This window comes from Apaloderma vittatum, unplaced genomic scaffold (assembly GCF_000703405.1).
Source record: "Apaloderma vittatum isolate BGI_N311 unplaced genomic scaffold, ASM70340v1 scaffold13226, whole genome shotgun sequence".
Classification (NCBI taxonomy): domain Eukaryota; kingdom Metazoa; phylum Chordata; class Aves; order Trogoniformes; family Trogonidae; genus Apaloderma; species Apaloderma vittatum.
In genome coordinates this window covers 23485-46893 of record NW_009723458.1, presented here as the reverse complement: position 1 = coordinate 46893, position 23409 = coordinate 23485, and the positions used below count along the sequence as shown (strand labels likewise).

Here is a 23409-nt window from a genome sequence, read left to right as displayed (position 1 = left end):
GGCTGCCGGCCAGGGTCAAACCACTACACAACTAAATGTATCAGCTTTGTCTGGAAGGTTTTGCAAACCCTTAAAGAAACAAAACCCCAAACCTTAAGTCTTCGAAACTAACTCTACAAAGTTGTTTTACTCCACTCGCCAAGAATTTGGTTTATGGCAAAAATCAGATTATCTTGCTTGCTTCTTTGTGGATGATGAGCTTGGCAAAAATCAGTTTTTCATGGTCATCCTGAGAAAATTACTGATGTCTCTAGCAGAGGATGTCTATGAGCATGTAATTAACTGGTCCAAAGGGAAGGAACATGGGGAAAGTACAGAGCGTAGCAATAAAAATACAGCAATACCCTCCATGTAGTATAACCACAAATAAACAGTAACTCAGACTATGAATGGCATTTTACAGTTCACTGTTAGTGTCCTGACATAACCTGAGTCTTCTGCTCCTGGTTGCATAAGACCTTTGCCCTGTCTGTCTCTCAGAGAGGGAAGATATATGTCATGGGTTTGTCATTCCTAGATGGAATCACAGATGATTTTTTTTGTTGTTCTTCTGGGAGAGTGACACTTGATTGTGAAGAATTTGATACTGCCTTGATCTCAAGTTTAGGGGACATTGGAATAAGAATAGCTTAAAATTCTTATATTGTCAAAGCTATTGTTTAATTTGCTGTTTGTGAAAAGGCCCACAAAAGCCTAAGAAAAGCTGGCAATTTGTGCTGGTTATCATATGAGCTAGTCTGGGTGACTCCAAAAAGTTTGTGTGTGTGGTGTGAGTTCTTTTATATGCTTGCTTTTTTGTTCTTGTTGATGGTTGTTTTTTTTCCCTTCATGGTGGTTTTTGGATCCTAGAAATGTGTTTTAATCCTTTTACTCTTTCTTTGTCTTAGTTCTGCATTGTGCAGCTGGCATTTCGGACAGCATCTTGTGAACGTGTGCCTGATGGGTCATTTCACCTTCTTGGGAGCTGATCAGACAGCTCTCACAAAAATGTTGTGAGTCGCCTCTTCTGTTTCAGTTGATGAGTCTGTGCTTCCAAATACCTGTACTCTTAAGATGCACAATATGGGGAATAAATATGAGGAGTTAGAGATCATAGTTTTAGAGGTCCCTTCCAGCCTGAACTGTTCTGTCATTGTGTGAGATGCGCTTTGCTGACTTCCCAGAACTTACGCTTCAAAGTTACAAGTGCTTTCTTATAGTAATATATAGGAAGGGTGAGCATTCACAGTCTTCATACCAACTCGGCTCTTTACTGAGGGCAGCAATTCAGCCTTTCCTCGCGTGCTCTGCCACTGTTAAGGTGAAGCTTCTTTGGAAGAAATGCTAGAAAATGATCCAGAATGAATATCCTGAAAAAACTATTTCATCTATTTGTGGTTCATTGTATCAAATATAAGTGGGTTTCTTAGATCATTCAGAATGGAGCTCTCAGAAGCTTCAAATATAGTCTTGGCTTCTGTTTCCAGAGGCACGGAAGTGGTGTAACTTCACCTTTACTCTCAGGAATCGACTTGACTGCTGGTTTGCTTTGTGGCTTCTGGTGGTGGGAGCTAAATCAGGAATATCCTGCAATCAGTGTCCTTTGGTGGTCAGACAAGGTAAATACTCTGGTTCCTTCTGGCATTATGATTTACAAAGCTATCTGGCTATTGTAAAATTTGCCTACTCTATAAAATGACTGAGAATTGATGCTCAGTTAAAGTTCCTGTAGTGTGCAATTGTCTGAATTTTTTTTTTCTATTTTGCATGTGAATATCATGTGAATATAATGTATGCAAATACGTGTTTATATACATACACACATACACTCATATCATCCTTTGTACTGTCTCTCCATATGCATATAACATAGTGAACCAAAAATACAAGGTAAGTATATTGCCATGATTCCTCGGGTCAGTGGTAAAATTAAGAGTATAATGCTCCAGAAGTACTAAATAAATACAAACAGGGAAGAAGAATAATGTTGAAATCTCAACAGCAAAAGCATTTACTAATATTTCTGCCATACAGGTCTGATTTACTTATGTTTTATCAGTATTAGGCAACTAATCAGTCCTTTTCTATTTATAGAACAATTGTCTCCAAGAAGAACATATTTTACAGAGTAGAGGCTAATGTTTGCCTTTAGGTTACTATTTTTTGAGGCAAATAACATCCCTTTTCAAAAAATACTGATATTTCCATGAAGGTCCATGAAAATGGCAGAAGTGCTGAATAAAAATCTTTTTGGGCTAGTAGCAATGGCCCCTTCACTTGCCTGTAGCCAGTTACTATTTTTTTAAGTCTCATAATATCAGCAGCTCTAGAGCTGATTTAAAGGCTGCATTTCTTATTGCTAATTTTTGCCATTCATATTGCAGCCTGATTTAAATTCAAAAGAAAATGAAACAATTACATTTCCTTTTGTGTATATCAATAAAGCCCTTTATATTTTGGGTTTGGATAATCATAATTTGCATGTTATAAAAGAGCTTTGCAGCTGCTCCAACTGATTCCAGAGTTGTTTTTTTTGTTGTCAGTTCAATTAATAGTATAGACAAACTGTCGCTTTTATGGGACTGAAATTTGTAAGCTCTTAAAAATAAAAACTTTAGCGATAAGGTGGATAAACTATTAATTTTTAGCAAAGATAACTCTGGATATTCAGCACAGGATCAGCTTCCCTGGTGCTTCACCTCTCCAGAGTACTGCTGAAGTCAGTCCTTAAGAGAGACACCAGTTAATATGAAATTGTGTTTCTCTGGTAGTCCTGGATTTATGTAAGGAAGAAATTCTTACTTTCTTCCTGGGGGCATTGGATCTAAATTGCTCTGACATCTTTCCAGTGCAATAGAAAGTGCTTTCCTGATTATGAAGATAGAGATTAAGAAGCACTTTTATTCATGAATGGTTTAAGAAATGTTTTTGTCCAGATGTTCTATGTGAAGACATTTGATTTGGCACTCCTGGCAAATTATGCTCCTAACAGAAAGGAGATGCAAAGCTCCTCCTGGATAGGAACAGCCCTGGGTTTTGATTCAGTGAAGGATTATTTAAAGAGATGCAGCATTCCAGGGATGTTTCTCAAGACCACAACAAAGATTGTGTACAGTGGTCTAAGTATCTTTTTCATTTGCTTTCAATAATTGTGTCTCCGAGTTTACTTTCCTGTCAGTTCTGATCAAAGCATTTTCATGATAAACTGATTTCTTTTCATTTTGGTCTGTCTGCCCAATCCAAATAACAGAAAATATTGCTGATTATGTATTTTTTTAATATTCTTTTTTTTTCTTTTTTTTTTGTCTCTCCAGAAGGCCATCTGTGGAAAAGAAAAAAGAGGAAAAATGAAGTATGCATTCTTAATATTTTTCATGAATTTATTACCACATTATGCTGGGAAGTCTTTGAGAAGAGATCACAGTTATCCAAAAACATTTGAAGACATTAAAAATGAGATAGCTGGCTATACTGATGTTGCCAAAGCTATTATTGATCTTGCTGTTCATGGAAAAGCTCAGAACAGATCCTATGAAAGATTAGCAGTGTTTGCTGATACTACAGGACCTAGACTCAGCGGTTCAAAAAACCTAGATGCAGCCATCAAGTACATGTTCAGTGCCCTGCAGAAAGATGGTCTGGAAAATGTGCGTCTGGAACCTGTGAAAGTACCACACTGGGAAAGAGGAGAAGAGTTTGCAACGATGCTCCAACCAAGGAATCACAGCATTGCTATTTTGGGACTTGGGAGCAGTGTTGCAACTCCTCCAGAAGGTAATTCTTCCTTTTGGAATTAAGTGTCACTTGTTTTTTTTAATACCAAACTGTAATTATACCCCAAACAACTACTTATTTCAGTGGTCAAACTGAAGTTTTTATCCTGCTATGTAATAGTTCTGCAAGACAAGATGCTATTTTTTCTGGGACTTTTCTGTATGACGTGGTTGTGAATGGCACAATTCAGTTTAACTCAGTTTGGTTGAACCGGCTTGTAACATTATAGAGTTGATTCCTGAAGTCTTCGTTAAATCTACGCCTTTCTTTAGCACTGCTCGGTCCCCATGTTTTGCCTGATCTAGTTGAGAGGCGTCCCTGCCCAGGACAGGGAGGTTGGATTAAATGATCTCTACGGTCCCTTCCAGCCTAGGCCATTCTATGATTCTATGATAAGTTCTCTGTGGGATGTTGACACATGATTTCTGCTCGTTTTGCCATGCCCTTTCCTGCCAAGCTCAGCACTTCACTGGGGCAAAAAACAGGATAGCAGGAACCGGAGGAGAATCTCCTGCTGAGCTTGGAAAGTGCCAGCCCCTTACTAAGCTTGGCAGTTGGTATCCGTGTGTCCTTTCCTTCCCCCTGCCTCATGGAGAATTCTTTGGCACTTACTGTTACTGAGCTGTGTGTTGCCTTTTAGTGGATGATGTGTGATACGTTACTTTGGGAACAAGAATGATCACTAGCTGGGCTCAGCAAAATTCAGGTGTTTTGAGCCTCAACCATAATGCTTTCAACCATAATGACTTATGGCATCCTCTTTCTGTACATATTGATGTGGGGCTTTCTCAGGATTGTTATTTAAAGGCTGCATGACAATCTCCTTCTGTGACTGCTCTCCATAAATAACAAACTTATTCCTAGAGTGCTTCAAAAGCATTCTTATTCCTTTATGAGTACATAAATTTAGTTTAGGAAATAAAAGGTAGGGTGATACTCAAATTTTTTTTTACAAACTGTAAATTTTTGTGATAGTGAGCTTTCTGTTTGAAATGAAACAAATAATGTATAAAAGATGTTTTGCATAGAAAAATTATGTAGCCCTTCAAAACGCAACAAAACTGGGTAATTTGTGTTTGGAATAAATCTTACTTGATCTGGAAAATTGTTAATGTATATTTTGTCTGTGGTATTTCTGTCATATTGAGGTAAATACATGCCTAAAATGCAAAGCAGCTAAAAGCATTGTATCAAAAAATGTCTCTTTATCCCATGATATGTCTAATTGCTCCTTTGATGGGAGAATGTTTACAGCAAAGGTTAAACCTACAACTTCGTTTGTATTCTTTCCAGTCCTCTTCCTAGTTTCCTAAAAAGAAAGCTGAAATTAAAATGGCATTTTTGGTGTTGAGCAAGTGTTACTGAACCTGGAAATAGAATCTGCAATTTCATCTTGGCAAACATCTTCGCATCCTGAGGAAGTCTGTTTTTTGCTTACCTTTCTCAGTTGTGTAGTTATTTGCACTTGCCTGATCTTACTCCTAGGTTTGCCTTCTTTCATTTAGAGAGATGCTGAATTTACATGTTGAAAAATTCTCAGAGAGGCTAATTGTGACCTTTTTCATCTGTAAAGATCTTATTGTACTGATGACTGAATGGCGGGACTAGTACCTGTGACGACTGATGTCTTGGGAGGTTGTATTATCCCGTGCTGGTTTATACTGAGTAATGTTCAAAAACCCCACGTTATTCTTCCTCACCTTTTTACTTTCCTCCAAGATCTGCTGGGTTTCTGGGGTGGTGTATGTGTTGGTGCTAGAAGACTGCATAGCAATGAGATCTCTCACAGAAGAGCGGGCAGTTTCTCACACTTGGTGGAATAATTTTGATTAAATTACTAATCTTCTGACTTAAATATCCTACCATTTGTGGCTGTTACGGTTTCTCCTGATCTCATCTTGTTCTGTGCAAGCTGTAACAGGTTTTTGTGCTTGAGGAGGTTACGTGGGGTAGCCGATGCCTGGTGAGCTCTTGGCTATCGCTGGACTGGCCTTCTGGCAAACGGATATGCCTGGCGAGAGCTGCTCGTCACCAGCCTCTCCGGGCAAGAGAGTTGCAAGGTGTTACTGCTCAGAAAACTGCCTGCCCTAAAACTCACACTCAACCCAAGGACAGAATAAAACCCATATGATTAGGCTGCTAAAACCACCGCCTCATCACCTCTGAGGATTTCGTTCCCAGAGCATCTGCTCCCTGTGCTCTAACCAGCAACTGTCACCGTGCCCTGTTCTTGAGAAAAAGGAGTAGGCACCTAAATCATATCTGAACAATTTCCTTCAGCGAAGGCATATTGGCAGTTCTGCCTTGCCTTTTTTCAGCCAAGAAGCTGTGGGAGTGTGAGTCATCCTGTAAGCAAAATAATGCAACTCAGTAAATTGAGATTTTTGATGCTGGTTCTCCTGACATTGTGCTGCTGTTGCTGCATGGGATTCAACTAGGGAGATCTACCAATTCTGTGCCCAGCTTTGCCAGAGGGATGTGTTAAAGACTGCGCGCTGGATTTTTTCCCCATGGTGTGACCATTGGTGCCTGGGCTCTGCCCAGGGATAGAGACACCTTTCAAAGCTGCCTCTAAAGTGGACTGTGCCAGTGATCCCTGAAGGTGTTTGCTGTTAGCTTGATAGTTAATCATAGAATCATAGAATGGCTTGAGTTGGAAGGGACCTCAAAGATCATCTAGTTCCAACCCCCCTGCCATGGGCAGGGACACCTTCTGCTAGATCAGGTTGCTCAAAGCCTCATCCAGCCTGGTCTTGAACACTTTCAGGAATGAGGCATCCACAACTTCTCTGGGCAAACTGTTCCAGTGTCTCACCACTCTCATAGTAAAGAAATTCTTCCTAATATCTAATCTAAATCTACCCTGCTGTAGTTTAAAACCATTGCCCCTGGTCCTGTTGCTACATGCCCTTGCAAGAAGGCCCTCCCCAGCTTTTCTGTAGCCCCCTTCAGGTACTGGAAGGCTGAACAGGTCTCCTCCAGGCTGAACAGACTCAAATCCCTCAGCCTGTCCTTGGTGCTCCAACCCTCTGATCATCTTTTTGGCCCTCCTCTGGACTCTGTCCAATAGGTCCATGTCATTCTTGTGTTGGGGGCTTCAGAGTTGGATGCAGTACTCCAGGTGGGTTATTACATGTTTTAAATCAGTGTTCTTGTCAGGATATATTTTGTACTCACAGTTTATAAACCACTGTCTATGCAGAGCCCCAGCAGATTCCTTCCTTGACATTACTGAAACCTACTTAGAGCCAGAGGACAGCACTGGCTGGACTTTTTGTCTTTTAAGATCTGAGGATGGAGTTAAAACAAGAGGGAGTGACCCTTCCATCCCAGCAGGAGGTACAGGAGACCTTCTTGCTTTCTTATCCTCTCCGTTATGTCCTGGATTCTTCCTTTTCCATTATGTGCCCCCAGGCTTGAGATCAGTGGGCTAAGAAAATAAGAAGCATTGGCAGAAACTTCAGACATCTCTCTGGATGTGCTTAATGCTTCATGCTAGACTTGGTGGCCCGTGGTGCCCTCAGAACCTCCTCCTGGAGCTCAGCTCCCCAAGCTAATGCTCTCACAGGCTCTTTATTAACGTGGTAATAGCTGAAGAAAACCTGGCTTTGGATGTTGGAAATTCAGGGTTTATTTTCCTCACTGTCCATGGAAATTCAAACCAGTGTTTCCTAAGAGTGACCCAGTGGCCAGAGCACATGCTGAGGCTTCTCACTTTCCATTTTGTCATACACTGGATGAGTGTGGAAAAAAATATCCACAATTCTTGATGTAGGAACAGGAAGAACTAAAAAGTAGCAGTATTTTTGCTGTGAAGCCCAAGCCAGCATTGACTGGACTGTCTCTTCCTGCAGGTCTTCTATCTAACCTACGCCGATGGGCTTGGAACTTTGCTCATTTTTTGAATTTGCCGACATTTGCCCACTTTGGCTCAGAGATGACTTTGGCATATTGCTGGTTCGCTCACTTAAGGTTGAAACAATTCTGATGATGTACAAGAGGCTTTTTGGTACCTTGTGATCTTGTGGATAAAATCCACATTTTAGTGTTTGTTTTTTTTTTCTTTAGGACTGGGCAGCATGCCAGGATGTCAAGTTTCCAAGTTCAGTGTGATTTACACAGCAAAAAGGGGCAGTACAGAAAAGGTTAGATTTTTTTATTGAAGAGGAAAAAAAATTATTTCCCCTTTCAGTGTATCCCATGATTTGAAGGTGTTGGGTCAAAGAGAAAGTTTCACTTTGATCTCCCTATAAGCGGGGAGTAACTTTCATGCCTGTCTTAGCAACAGAGAGCAGAGAAATGTGAAATGCAGACTGACCTCGATTTCCAGTAGTCAGCAGAGATGGAAAATGGTCCCCATCTCGAAGAAGTGGGTTCCTGGGTAACAAACAGCATTGAATGTTAAAAAGCACTCAGTTTAGGGAGTGCTTTCAAGCTGGAGGTTTACCATATTTAGTCAATGTCCTTGTCCCATTTCCAGTGTTTCAACACTGGCAAAACATACAGATATATGTAGAGAGACAGTCTTATTTCTGGTACTACCATCCAAATTCTGAGGAAAATAGATATAATTGTTGCTTTGAGAATCCCATAATTGAAGGAAAGTAGTAGTTTAGCAGATGTTTGACCGTAAAGTATCAAAGAACTCATATTTTCTGCGTATGTTTTAAAATGCACTTTTTTTTTCCTGAGGGGTGACCCTGCCCTGTCATTTTAAAGAAATACTGACAAGTAGAACCAACCCCAGAATGCAGCCTACCCAGAATGTCTCCTCAAAAAAGGAACAGTCTGTGGTTTCTATGTACTGTTTGTTGCAGTGAAACTGAAATAATATAAATATGAAGATGACGTAGCGGCAGACTTTTTAATAGTTTTTGTGATCAAGTTGTGGGGTTTTTTTTGTTAGCTATCAACGTTTGGTCCATTTTTACTTTTGTAGAAGGTGGTAAGAGTTCTGCTACTTAACTAATATGAAAATAGTTCCAGTCTGTTATTTATAAAATGAGGATAATATGTGTCTCAGAGCTGTTAAAGGTGTGTACTGTTGCCATAGGCTGACAGTCTTTTAGAGCCAGGGACGCTGCTGGAAGAAGTGGTCTGGCCTCAGTCCTGGCTGATGTGTTTTTCCCCAGTGATGAGCCATCTTTTTTGTTTCTCAGTGGAGAAGTGGGTTAGGGAATTCAGCCGGATTAACAAAATGCCAAGAAGAAAGTGAATTTTAACGTGTATCAGAGGATGTTGACTTGCCAGCGTTTTGGATGACCTCTGACCCACAGGGAGAGAAGAAGATCCTTCTGGAACGACTTGAGTACCCCCTTTAATGAGGGTTTCAGGGATGAGAACGAGGATTGGAGAGAGTCATAGTCATGAGAGCATGGTGCATGGCAAAGCCCTCCTGTCTTCACTGGTTCTCTCTTTTTCTGTGTGCGAGGAACTACTGATTCACATCTTGAGACCATGAGCCTCGGTGTTGGGTTCCTGGATTGTTTATCATTATGTAGAGTGGTGCTGCTTGTGGTATCATAATTATGCTACTGGTTTTTCTTGGAATGTAGAAGGTGATGTCCATGAAGGACCTCAGATGCTGTGGTGTTCGGTGGCCCAGTGTCCAGGCCAGAAGGTAGTCCAGTGGCATTTCAAAGATTTAGAGAGTAGGAGTAGCTGTGTGGCTTTGAGGTGGACATGCTGTCTGGGAAGGATGTGGATTCCAGTCTCTGCTTTAATGAAAGTTCAGGTGAACTGGACAGATTTGCAACAGCAAAAAAATGAATTTTCAGCTCTTTTGGCCCTGTTCCGTGTTACTGACTTCAGAGTGGTTACCTCAAGGATGGTAAGCCTAGCCTGAAGCTCCTGCCTCACACTAGCAGAGGCAGGATTCGAACGTGATTTTCTTTACATGTGGGGAATGCACGCACAGCTGGGTGCCACTGACACCTTCCCTGCCAGGGGGGATAGCCTGCAGTGACTTGCTAAGGAGGGAATGGGTGCCCTCTGTACTTCTTGCCTTGGGCACCTGTGCGCTCCAAAAACTGGCTTTTCTCCCCAGACGCGGCGTAGCAAGCCTGAGCCCTGTGCAGGGCTTCTCCTAGGAGAGTCAAGCCTGTTGCCCGGCTCTTCTGGCACCCATGGCTTCATGTTGGGTCCAACTCCCTTGGATTTAGTGCTGCACAGTAAGCTGCACGTTACTGAAACCAAACTCTTCTAACGAGATCCAGTACTTGCTGGAAATGGTAAGCCATATTTGTGGAAAGTGTAACTATATCATAGTGTTTATTTTTCTCTGTGTTCTTCTTAAAGAATGGAGTAATGCATTTAGGCTCTGTGCTATGCATCAGAGCTGAATCGCCTCATATCCTTTTGGATAACTCTCCTATGTAATTCTAGTTTCATGAAGTAATTATTTTTGCTAGTCCACAGAGTAGGTGAGGTCACATTTTCCAGGACTGTATTCAGATTTTACAAAATCTTTCTTCCTGATAAAAGCCCTCTTCTTTGTTTCATAGTTCCCCTACAATATTGAATCTTTTCTTCATGTTGTAATTCTTACATCAATACATATTGATATGTGTTGATAAAGCAAATATGTTTCTAGGTGTTAGAGTATTTTAAATTTTCAGTACATGTTAATAATTTTTGAGGGAGAAAAAAACAGTGATGATATGAGTGTTTCATTTGCTTCAGCCTGGCGCCAAGTCTTAATTTGACAAGTTCATTATGGACTCAGAATTTGGATTTGTTTTTCTGAAATATTTGTTTAATTAGGTGGGACATTGGTGGAAAGCAGAGCTAATTCCTAGAGAAAGCTGAAAAGCAACATATTTTTTAAAGAGATAAGATAGAAGCTGAGGGAAAAATGTTTTCTGCGATGATTTTAGAGGATGCTGGACCTAAATAGGATATAGCTCCTGGTCCCTAATCTTACTTGGCTTTCAAGAATATATTTACCGAATTGATGCTAGGGGTAGAGTTTTGTTAATTTGTTTAGAAACTCAGTAAGGTGAGGTGTTTCCCATTTTTAAAAGAAATAACTCATTCCCCATAAACGGTTGGGTTTTCCCAGTTTAAACTGGGAAACTGTTTCATTTCTTTCTTCACATGGGACATGTTCCTATGTGACCTACTCTAGGTGATCCTTCTCTGGCAGGGAGGTTGGACTAGATGATCTCTAGAGGTGCCTTCCAACTCCTGACATTCTGTGATATAAAATGAGACTAATGCAGATGAGTTGTTGAACTAGTCAGAAGTTATGCAAGAGTGAAGTTTCAGTTTGTTACAGAAAGCACCATAATTGATGCTTTACGTATACTGTGCTGCCATTAAGTTAAACTTGCAGAGAGAACGTTTGTTTTGTTTTGTCAAAGAATGGCTTTATTTAGCTTCTTTGGAAACATTCAGAAGTAGAGATACTGGGCTGGAGTTTGCAGCTCTGTATTCTTTCCCTTAGCTTTAATTCTCACAAAGCTCACTACACAAACTCCTGATGCCTGTTGCCTAGGGAGGGCCATAAATGTACTTCTGCATGAGATTTCTTAGGGATTATAGAGAGTTACAAGCTGTCTGTAGCATTCTTAGAAAAGCATCCAGGGTTGGTATTTGTTCATTAATGCAGTAAAGTAATGCCAAGAAGAGCTCCACTCCTTGCTTCCTTTGCTGAACAGTCCCTAATACAACGTGTGCCCTTCAAGTGTCTGCTGCATGATCCAAGTGGAGCATTGGGGAGAGCTAATATGAAACGTGGATTGCGGTACCAACCGTCTGAGACCGTGACTTTTCTTGTGGAAAATGAAATTTTGCAGATACCTGGCTTTACTTCCAGTGGCACTGTTCCATACCCAGAATGATCCTGTCGTTGGGATGCTCCTTAGGTAGGCAGCTGAACGTGCAGTTCATTAGAAGCAGCTGGAGTCTCTTAGCATGCTCACTTACCTGCCAACAACAGCTAGTAAAATTTGAAGGTGATTCTCCAGTTTGGCTTTCCATGCCTCCTTCTGTAAAGCTAAGAATCTGAATAGTTATTCAGTTAAAAATTTCACACCTTTCACTAGGTAGATTCAGTAGCTAAAACTCATGGGCTTTTGCTGTAGCAGTATATGTCCCTTGCCCTCTTAGAGGTGCACTTTTAAGAAATCAAACTTTTTTTATGTGAAATACTTTTTTTTACGATTTGAAACCTACTCTGGTTTGATCTTAAAGAAGTCATGAGCCTGGATATGCTGGTGCTGGGAGAGATGATATTTCTATTTTTCTGTCAGTTCTTCTCATGTATTGCAGTCTCAAATACAAGCCTTTGAAATCTCTAAATAATTCTTATACCATGAAAAAGTAAAAAAGATAAGAAAGAGGACATTCAAGGAGAAACATTTTCTTCTTAAAAACATGATAGTTTGACTTCTTTGACAAATTCTTGTGAGACATTTGTTATTAGTTTTAGTTTTCACTGACTCGTTTTATGGCTTTTAGATGAAATGTACAACACTGAAAGTTCAGACATCCATTACTTCTGTAAGAAAGTAATTACTTCGGTAAGAAAAGTACCAGCCCACATTGTTAGGCAGTTTCTACTTAATCTCTGTAACTGGTCAACAAAACTGGATTTTCAACACACTGGTCTTTTTAATTAATTACTTCTTAAATGCTGTGAAATATAGTTCCTCAATTAATGTTCTAAAAAGTTAGAAGGATTCTCTGGATTTAGGAAAAACTACTTTTTTGTAAAATTCATTGTTTTTTCATGCAAGTTAATACAGCAATTTAAAACTATTCAAACTATTAGAAACAGAGCTGGATGAGATCTAACTTACCATGTGTGAATAATTCTGCAGAAGTACCTGTCTCTGTTCACTGTGTCATAACTGGGAAAGATGGGTTCCTGGGAAAACTCCCAGATGGAGATCCAGTAGAACTGTGGTATTTTCCCAAATTAAATATGAAGATTTTTTTTTTTTAAATAAGCATAATACAAAATTTGTTGAAACACCAGAGCATTAATTTAATTTCATTTATGGATTAAATAATTTTATAAGCGTTTCAATCTAAAACTATGTGCTTCCAGTTGTTTTATGTTAAGCTGAGTTGTCAAGCAACATATCAAAACAATTCCATGAAAAGATTACTATCTTTTTTTTTATTAATCCCATAGGCTTTTGCAAATGTTTTTGTACTATAAATGATTGCAGTGAGGCATTAAAGCACATGCAGAGCACAGAATTCCCCTCTATGTATGCTTCTTGCCCTCCAAGTTGTGTTTTAGTTCTAACCTGATAGCCTGGTTTACAGAACCATGTGTGCTTGGTTCAGGATGCTGTTACAGCTGTTTAGTACCCTGATGAAGCATTTCACATAGTCTTCTATTTCCAGTAAGAAGTTAAATCTGATTTTCTATATTCTACACAGTCCCTGCTTTTCTGTGTGTTAAAACTGGCTATAGGAAAGCAACGTTAAAGCCACTGTAATACTCTCTTCCAGGAATTACGGCAGAAGTCATAGTGGTAGCTTCCTTTGATGAACTGCACAGAAGAGCTCAGGAGGCCAAGGGGAAGATTGTTGTCTACAACGAACCTTTCATCAGTTACGGTGAAACCGTGCGATACAGGTCGCAGGGAGCAGTGGAAGCTGCTAAAGTCGGAGCAGTGGCATCGCTCATTAGATCCATTGCTTCTTTTTCTATTCATAGGTAAGCATTTCTCTCTTTTCTCCCCGTGACTCACGTTTCTGGGCAGGCAGTTTTGTTCTCTGTGCCTTAAACATTGCCAGTTACGAGTGGGTGTTTGGTTTTGAAACTGTTGGCTGCACAATAGTTCTTTTCCCCTGTGCTTTGTCATTCTTTCAGAATGTTTTCATTTTTTGTTAGTGATCCAATTTTTGTATAATATTTGTTGTAAAGAACTTCCTGCATTCTCAAGTCTACTGTGAATATTCTGAGATCAACCAAAATCAAATGTCTTTGGTGGCAACATGTGCCAGACTGTCAGTGATGATACGAACTGGTCATTCTGTATATTTGACTTGAATGTAAGTGTACATATTTTTTTTTTATTGGTAATTTTCCTAGCATGAGGGTGACTTGTATGAGATGAAAGAGTAATCTACTTTGAATATAACTATTTATAACACTTGAGCAGTAAAGTCTGTAATTCTCACACTGCTTTTTAAGTAAGATAAGTAGAAATAATGATTTTTTAAAAAATGTATTTTTAGATGTCTTAGTACATTACTTATTTATCATATATGGTGTCACATTACTGTAATGAGTTCTTTAATTTTCTGGTTGGTAACACAGTTACTTATTTTATCTGGTGATTTTTTCCAACCCTGAAAGCTTTCACTTAAAGTGCTCATCTGCTGTGAAAAAGGCTAGTCGAGGCATAGAGAGAAAATGGAGAAGAGTCCAGCCATAAAGTAAAAGGATGACAGATACACCCTGTCTTTTACCATAGTGTTTTAAGAATTGTAACACTGTTCTTGGTGAGCTTAATGCCTGCAGTGAGCTTTGCCTGCTGGCTGGGATGAGAGTTCTGGTGCTGCAGGCTGAGACAGCAGTGCTAGACAGGGAGCTGCAGACGGGACAGACCCATCTCCCTGCCCACCCTCCCGACACTGAGCTGCAGCCTCGGCAGGAGGGGCAGCAGCTTTCAGTGATGTCAGACACAAAGCTTGGCTGCTTAAGCTGTAGAGCTGTGTTAATAAAACTGCTTAGCTAAGATAGCACAGAAGAGAGACACGCAGTTTGTACAAGAGAGCTGTAATTTGTAATATCATTCTGTTTTGGGGTTTTTTTTGGCAAACACATGTTTAGAGGTATAGGCTATTTATTCTTCCCCGTAGTTATCCAGTAACTCTTTACCCACAGAGGAGTCATCAGCAGTATCTAGCCTGACCCTGAACGTGTGCCGCCTCACAAGCTGGAGTTGTGTTCTGTTTAGATAACGCCGTGGTTTCTTTTTGATCTCTGCTTCTGTGATTGCTTTCTGTAGAAATCTAGGCTAGCAGGTGGGAAGGGATGGTATGACTTTGGGTCCTTGAGGCTGGGACTAGGAAGTGGCTGAGACAGGCACTTGGAAGCATGACTGATTCCACCGTTTCAAACAAAATCTAAGTGGTCACATCTCAGCAGTATGAGAAGTGTGCAAGCACTGCCAATTGTGACACTTCAGAAAGTCTGAAGAATGCAGTAATGCCGACTAACTGTATTGGATCATGTGCAGAGGACAATTCTGCTGTCAGTGTAGTTGCTTGTTTCCATTTTTATGTGCTCCATTTTCTTCTAAAGAAGCCAACATTACCTGTCTAAAATGTTTTCTCAAAAATAAAGTACTTTGAATTCGGATACTATTCAAACAATACTAGTGTATTTCTTGATGCCCAACAAATGGATGTTTATGCTGTATTTTTTTATGAAAAATAATGTGCTTTCAAAATAGTTTTGTTCGGTATCATCAAAGAATATTGCAGTCCATAATCTGTTGATTATCTGAAAACCAGAATATGATCTATACTCTCCTTAGTTCTGCTGCCTTGCAGATGTGTTCATTTGAAAGTTACTCCTTCTGTCTTCTGTTTGCCAGACTATTTATGAAAGTGCATTTTAACATGTAATGGAAAATTTAGAAATGAGGAACAGAGGTGGAGACTGAAAGTAGTAAAGCCTGTATATTAGGTCTGGATACTGGCATTACAGCTATTTCAGAATTGAATGAAAAGAGGATAAACAGATGCCAAATGCATGTTTGTTTAGAAGTATCAAAGCCTAGATTGAGGCTGGGAGCCAAGGTGTTATCCCCAAGAGCAATTTCAAATTTAGATGCTGCCAGGAAGCCTTTTTTCATGAAGTGTATTTTTGGTCCTTGCTTGATTTACTTTCACTTAGGGCTTTTTTGGATGTGGGAGGGATGGGTTAATTCATTTTTTCCTACAGTAAGCGAGGTATTCAGGCCCCGTCTGTCATTTCTGCCATTCCGTGATGCCTGGATCTCTTTGTCCTGTTTCTCACAGAACAGAGGTACTGCCATAAGCAGGATGGATTTTCTTATCTCCATGCCTTCTCCTGTGTTTCTTCTAAATCACCAACTGCGTGTCTCCGTGTCTGTCCTACCAATGTGCTGTGCAGGATGGACTGAGGCAGTTGGGTCTGTTCAACCTGGAAAAGAGAAGGCTCCAGGGAGACCTCAGAGCAGCCTTCCGATACCTGAAGGGGACCTGCAGGAAAGATGGGGAGGGACTTTTTAGAAGGGCATATCGTGATAGGACAAGGGGCAATGGTTTTAAACTAGAGAAGGGTGTAGATTTAGATTAGACATTAGGAACAAGGGTGGTGAGACACTGGAACAGGTTACCCAGAGGAGATATGGATGCCTCATCCCTGAAAGTGTTCAAGGCCAGGCTGGATGGGGCTTTGAGCAACCTGCTCTAGTGGGAGACATCCCTGCCCATGTCAGGGGGGGTAGAACTAAATGATCCTTAAGGTCCCTTCCAACTCAAACCATTCTATGATTCTATGATGGTTCTATGATGATTCCATTACTCTGTGCTGGATGTGGTGCTTCTTGTCAGTCAGTATCTGGAGCACTGCTCAAGTCGCTTGCCTTCTTGATTTAGGAGAAATACTGTGTTGCTGCAGAGAGTAGCATGTTAGAAGGATGAGAGATGAACAGTAAAAATTGTGAAAGAAAGCCCTGCAGTCTTGTAATTTGTGTACTCCTGCTTTGTTGACCAGAACCTTTACTTCTTGGGCCTGTACACCTATATGAGTAACTGCTAATGGGATTGTGGCAATTCTCTGAACCATCTCAGCAGAAAGTATCCTTCTTCTGATCCTGCACTGTCCCACTTGCCGCAGGCCAATGTGGAACTATGCCATTTTCTCTAAGTTTTATTATCTTTGAGGGGGTTTTGTTGTTGTTTTTGTTCCATTTTAAGATTTAGACCCTGTTTGGACAGGGTCTGTTATTTGTTACTGTTATTTGCTTACTCTACTTGCAGCGAATTAAGCTGGCTGGAACAATAGAAGTGACTTTCTAGTGTGATTTCTAGGTGATCTTGCAATGTGAATAATATTGATAGGTTAAAACTAGGTACCTTCTAGCAGATAAACATTTTAAGATTATGAAGGCTGATTATTAAAGCTTATTGACAGAATTGGTAAAATCACAACATGAATTAACTCAGTGTTCTCTTGCTGGCAGCTTGGTGACTGTTCCTTCTTTCAGAGGTGGCAAGCAGCTGCCACATTGTCAAGGGCAAAAACTATGATGGGAACTTTTGAGCAGGGATTATGTGGGCAGCTTAATTTTTTTAAGACACAGTAGTATAGCTATGGAGTGAATATAACTGCTTGAGGACTCGGGCATCCCAACTCTGAATGAGTGCAAGAAGGGATGAACTTGAATATGTGCAGGAAAACTTATTGCTGTGTTTATATTATAGCTTATGCCAACTTATTGGTGACAGGGAAGGTCTTGAGGGATTTATTGTTGAATTTCAAAGAGTGGATTCATCTATTTAGGACAGAAATGGTAAGTGAATAGGAAATGAAATTAGCAACAGCATCTCCCTTGGCCCCTGAAGAGATGACAGTAGTTACTTGGTTGGTATTACCATGTTGCCAGGCAGTTGTGTCTCATGGCATTGCCCCCATGTTTTGTTAGAATCGAATAATTCTCTTGATGCTTTTTAGGTATCATGTAACAGTGGATTTTCTTACTTGGGAGAAAGTCACTGTAACAGGTAAGTATTTTTCCCTGCCCTCCAGCCAAATGGAATGTTTATGCCAACCTTTTTCCCAGTAACAATTTCCTGAAGCACTGGCAATTTGGTGGTGAAAACATTTAAACGTGAATACTAGGAGTTAAGAGTAACAGAACTCTTTATAATGAACCTTCTTAAATAACATGTATTATTGTAATCAGTCAACATTTTTCATAGTGTTTGGCTTTTTGGAGAAATCCAGATGTTGACTTTTTTTTCCTTCAGTAATTTGACTCTGCTGTGATTAATGGTCTTGTACAAGTTAAAGTAATACATATGTTTACTGTTGTGTACAATATACCAGTGAGTATTTCCCAGTTTGTAGTAGATGTTTTTACAGCAAAAATACTCAATTTGCAAGGCATGATTAAAAATGTAGTTGTAATAAGCTAGCCATAAGTCTGGTTTTTTGCTTCCTAGCTGTGTGTTTTTAGGAAAAAAAACCCCCCAGATAAACGGTATTCTTTAGCTATTGAAATGGTCCAGTATTTATGCTCTGGTGACTGTATTGTTATGAATCTAAAACTATAAGTACATCCTTCTGTTCCTCAAGAACTGCAGATTAGATAAAATCAAAACACTATGTCTTGTAATGATAACCCCTTTAAGGGCTCTAGAAAGAAGCAGAATTGACTGTTTTTCAAGAATTCAAAAAGTTCCTCGGAATTCTCGGAGATAAATGCCAAGAGCCCAATTATTATTATTTTTTAAAATACTGCAGAACAATCTCTCCAGTATATAAGAAATCCAACAGAGACCATATCACAAGGCCAAAATAGACCAAGGAGTACTTTGGCCCAGTCTGGAGACTGTTAACAAGAACATGTACTTGATCCAGTTCGTCTCTTTTGAGGCTGAATTCAACATCTTATACTTATCTGAAGTAACTACCTTCCCTTTCTCTCTGCTTGTTCAGGCTACAGGTGCCCAAGACTGCTTGTGAAGCTCTAGTAGCTCTAATCAAAAGCTGTATCTTGATGAAAGATGAATCGCAGGTGGCACGGTACAACTCCAGATTTATGGCAGAGGTTGCACAGATACCCTGGGCGCATGCAACTCACACAATTAAGTGTAAGCATGCCAGGGCTGGAGTATTATTTCATTTATGTGAAGTTGAAAAATGCTGCTTTTCTTTTATCTTAATTTCCTCTTTTTGTAACTTCACTTGGTTTATTTTTTTCTGACGTTTATAGTCATCTATGCATTTTGTATATACGTTGTACCCTGAAAGCGCACTTTCTTTTCCTTTCCTTTTTCTCCTTTTATTCTTCACTGCTTGGTAAATAGATCATTCTATCTCATTCTCGCTGACAATGTATGTGAGTTAGTGCCATTCTTCAGCTCCCAGGTGCTGGCACAGTGATTTCGTACCACATGACCTCTTCCTAATGCTGGGTCTGCTGCCTTTGGTTTCAGGTACAAGACTTGCCTGCTAAGGAGAGCTTCTTCCTTTCCATAAAACACCATGTCTAAGGAAAGTAAGGACTTATTCCCATCAGTAGCAACAGAGACACTCAACTTCTGCTCATTCTGCCAAGTTTTCTGAAATCTGGGATGGTGTAGTTGTTTTGGTAGATTTCTTTTGCTTTTGTTTGGTTTTCATAGCAAAGAGATGCATCTAGCCTTTAAGACTGATGTTTTGTCTTTGAAATACTGTACCCTCTCATTGTGTCATGAGCCCTGAAGACTCCTTTCTCTCCTTTTCTGCCCTTCCTTCCAGAACAAATGCCAGTATACCTGATTTTTTGCAGGTATTTTTTGCAGATTTTTTTTTCTTAGCAGTCTTTCTGCCTATGACCGATTTCCCTGGATCGTAGGCTGGAAGTCAAGCAGGTGAGACAGGTCGGTGTGTCCCAGGAAAGCTGCCTCTGTTGCCCAACAAATGGCCTGGACCACCAGCTATTATTTTCAGCCAAAAAAAATCTTGACCTGTGTGTAAATTTCTAAAACTTAACTTATATCATAAAATAATTCCAGGAGCTCTTCAGCTAACTGCTTCATTTTTACTCTCTGCTTTCATTTTGGTTATTTAACAAAACAATCACTGTGCACAGGCAAGGCTATGGTAGCACAAAATAAGAGTTATGTTTGTCATCACCTTCTTCAGTAACACTGCGTTGTAGCGTGGGACTGGTTGCCCAGATTGCTACTCGACTGAAAAAAACTTAGCTTTCCTCCAGCATTTGAATTTAACTGAGATTGTTCACTACTTCTGGCACACACTGGAAGGTTTATGTGTACAGAATGAAGTAGGGTTTTTTGTATAATCAGCTTCTGTAAGTTTTTTGCTTTGCTTCCCTTCCCACCCCCAATACTTAAGCACCTTAAGCAACTTAAGGTGCTTGTGAGGCACCTTTTTCTGATCTGCCTGTAGCACTGGGTGACTGCGTGAGTTTCTGGGCTGCTGGAGCTGTGCAGCCTCGGTGATGTAAGGAGCCGGCCCGACTGATGCTCACAGGGTGCGTAGTTGGAGAGAACCTGACACGAAACACCTCTGGCCGGGTGTAGAGGCTTAGTGCGTGCGAGCTGCCAGTGCCCTGGGTGCATTTGGGTTTTGGTGCTCTTCTCCAAGTGCTGTGTCAGTTCAGGAATTTGTGGTTCCTCTGGCTTTTGGCCGGTTAGTGCATGTGGTATGTGAGTTAATTTCCTGCAGTTCTGTTCAGTCCTTTTTTCTTTACTTCTAGGGAAGCTAGCCTTGGGCTCTTAAGTCTGTAGGGGTGGGATGTATTTTAATCCATCTGTAAACCTGCTTCCATGTTTTTCGATTAGTGAAATGGTCTTGTGTCTTGTTCTCTTGGGATCAGGGAAAATATTTTACTGGCTGCCCAATCTTTTCCCTCTTCTAATTGCAAATCATTTTTATATCTTTCAAAACAAAAATCCTTGAGTGGCAGGGAAGTTTTTCCATCTAATGATATAATTAAAGTAAAAATCACTTAAAAAAATAAAACTGCAATTAAGGATTTAGGTGCGACAGCTAAGACTGAGCATATGTTAGTGGCTGGGCCGTTCTAAGGGCGTTTATTGAGCGCATCTACTGCTTTAGTTTCATCAGAACGGAATCTGACACTGGTGCTCAGACACTGCTTGGTGATCAGGCTGCCAAGGATTTTGGAGCATTCACTTCAAAAGCTCATTCTTTGTTCAGACTTACTTATTCGGGCTAATATGGATGTACCGTGTGAGATCTTTAAGAAAGATGCATCGTCTGTATAATACTTAAAACTCTTTACGGTGTGATTTCTGTTGTAGTGGCCAGATGTGTGCCCTCTGTGATATGAAGATTCACTTAATTAGTGCAGGTTGTGGCTCTGGAGTTTCAAATGGCAATTCCTAGAAGGGCAGTTCCTCTGCAGGGGCAGAGACGAGGCTTTCTGTAAGGCAGGGAAGACAAACTTAGAGTTGTTTGCTGCATGTCAGCCAAGTAGGTCTCCTTCATGCTGATGTGTCTATAAAAGCAAACGTTATTATTATTAAACATTTTTTTATAGAAATGTCTAAATCAGATTGCCTTTTTTATTCTGCGGAAAAAAAAAAAACCACTGGAAAAAAAGATCTGTTTTGAAGGGAGAAAGTTGCTGGGTTAAGTTTCCAGAAATAATGTTTTTCAAGGGATGTCTGGGGCACAAGACATTTCTCTGAGTGTAAAAATAAACAATTTCTATATTCCTTGGGAAAAAAAATGTACTATATTTACCTTTCATTTCCATTTCATGTGACAGTGCTAAGCTGGTATCTGGAATTTTACTTGATTGCTTGTAATACTGTGTTCTTGGGTCCTAGTGCATGCTGTTAGGCGCAGTGCCACTCCTTCTTCCAGGGAACAACCTCTTGTTGAAAGTAATGAAAATAAAGAGTTTGCCTATATTAAGTGTGGATCTGATGCCTTTATTTACTCAAGAAGCTTTCTTTGCTCATTACCATCTTCCAGTGACAGAGTAGCTATTCTTACTATTGGCTGGTTGTGGTTTTTAAGTGTTTTTCTTCCTCCCCAGCACGTGAGTTTTATGCGCACAGGGTGAATGTGTTCGTTGAAAAGTTGTTTTCTTCCAGTGGGGAGGAGAATGAAGTTGTGGTCAAGGTAGTTTAGAATTGATCTCTGAGGGGACTGGAAAACTGATGAACCTGATTCTCCACTGCTTGATACTGGGCGTGCTTGCTTTTGATACTGCGAAATTGTTATAAAAATAGTCTCCTTCCGAGTAAGCAGCATCTTCTGTCTCATGTTTGGGGAATACATGAGGCACAAAGGCAGCATGAAGCTGAGGGATAACTGTAGAGATGTAATAGTAATACTGTAGCATGGCTGAAGAAATCAGGACGCACCGCTCATTATTTGTGAACACTTTTCACTTACGGGATTAGCACAGAGGCAGGAATTGCTCGTAAGAAACATGTTGGTGAGAGACTGTCCTGAGGCAATATCCTGTGGCAATAGGATACTACGATACTGTCTTGTGTACTACTAAGGGACCAGGAAACAAGAATAAACCCCTTGTTTGTGGTGCAACAAGAGGAAATAAGAGTGGACCGTGTTTTAGAAGTCTCTGATGAGCTCGTGGAAGATTCTAGTTACGTTTCACAGCGCTGCGCATGTTGTCTTGCTGCCCTTAGAGGTAGGAATTGGTGGTGTGCTGTGGGATTTATTTTCTTGCCCTGCACTTCAGGGCTTTCCCTCCGGGATGTCTGTATATGTTGTCAACTGACAATTTGTTAATTTTTACTTTGCTTCCTATGTTCCCTGAAGGCCAACATGCCAGACTGCATTCTGCAGTGCAGTCTTTGTGCTCACTTTTGGGCAAATCCTAGCTGTCAGCAAGAGAAATGATGTCCTTAGAAGAAATGGAGCCTGTGCTTTAGGAGATGGTTGTGTTGTACAGTGAGTTTGAGCAGTGATTAAGGAGCCAAATTTCAGGTAATTTCATAATAGTGAGAAATCTGTAGGTTATGTTTCCTAAGTCCCAACCTCTTTGGCTTTTGCCAAATGTTTTTCCTCTTAATGGTTTAAGCTGTGTAACTCTTGTTATTTTCCAGTAAGAGAGGGCTTGATGTGACATATGAAACCTCTGGGTAATTTCATACATCTGACATATTTTTTTCGTACAAAGTCAGTAAAATGCTGATGAGACTAGCAAGGACTTACTCTACTGCCTCCTAATTTTGGCTACTCCTGTTCAGGAATATCTTCATGTAATTAAAAAGAGTTTCATCCATTTAGTGTCTGGTAATATAAGCAGTGTCCTGTAACTTTGGTAGAGGTGGGTGAAGGTTAGTAAAATCTTTGTTAGTAGACTCTGTTATCTAGAAAGATGATATGAGGATAATGGTGCTTCTGAAATCCTCGCTTTCTCACCAATAGCTTCCCAAGCCAAACCTTTATCAAAGCACTATGCAAATTTTTTTTTCTTCTCTTCTGGCCCACCCACTCTCCTAACGTTACTGACTCACACATATTGTTGGTGGCTAGTTGGCCACCCGTGTCATGAATAACATGTGTATCATGAGCACCCACTGATTAGATTTGCTAATATTGTGGAGTTAATAACATTTAAAGGAACAGTTTTACTCTGCTTTTGCATTACTGGTTCACGCGTATAAAGATGTTGAGCATATAAAACTGCCAAGTTTTGGTTTTCTTTTACTGATCTTTAAGGAGTTACAGCTGTGCTTGCTGTGGGTTGAGCACAGGGAACTTTAGCAGTTCTCCATGATTTCCCATTTCTCCCTAATCAGCTCCAGCTTTCTTCAGTGCTACCAGCCCCTTCGGAGTCCATATGAGTTGCCGTGCACACTAACACCCTGTTAGCAAATTCAGAACCATTTGACATGATTGTAATATCTTCATCCATCAATTGCAGGTTCTGTCTGAATGTTCTTGCAACATTCCATTTTCTTGATTACACTGACAAGTGT

At 40.2% G+C, this 23409-nt stretch overlaps 1 protein-coding gene across 1 annotated transcript in view; it reads left to right on the top strand.

Moving 5' to 3' along the window:
- Nucleotides 1-3298: 3298 nt before the first annotated feature.
- The window catches only part of CPQ (carboxypeptidase Q), a gene marked incomplete at its 3' end in the record, with an annotated part of 37004 nt that continues 16893 nt past the window's right edge, over nucleotides 3299-23409 (top strand). Inside the window, exons 1-2 of the mRNA XM_009872136.1 lie at nucleotides 3299-3753; nucleotides 13219-13426. Of these exons, the coding sequence (XP_009870438.1) occupies nucleotides 3327-3753; nucleotides 13219-13426 (635 nt within the window). The remainder of the gene's footprint in view (nucleotides 3754-13218; nucleotides 13427-23409) is intronic.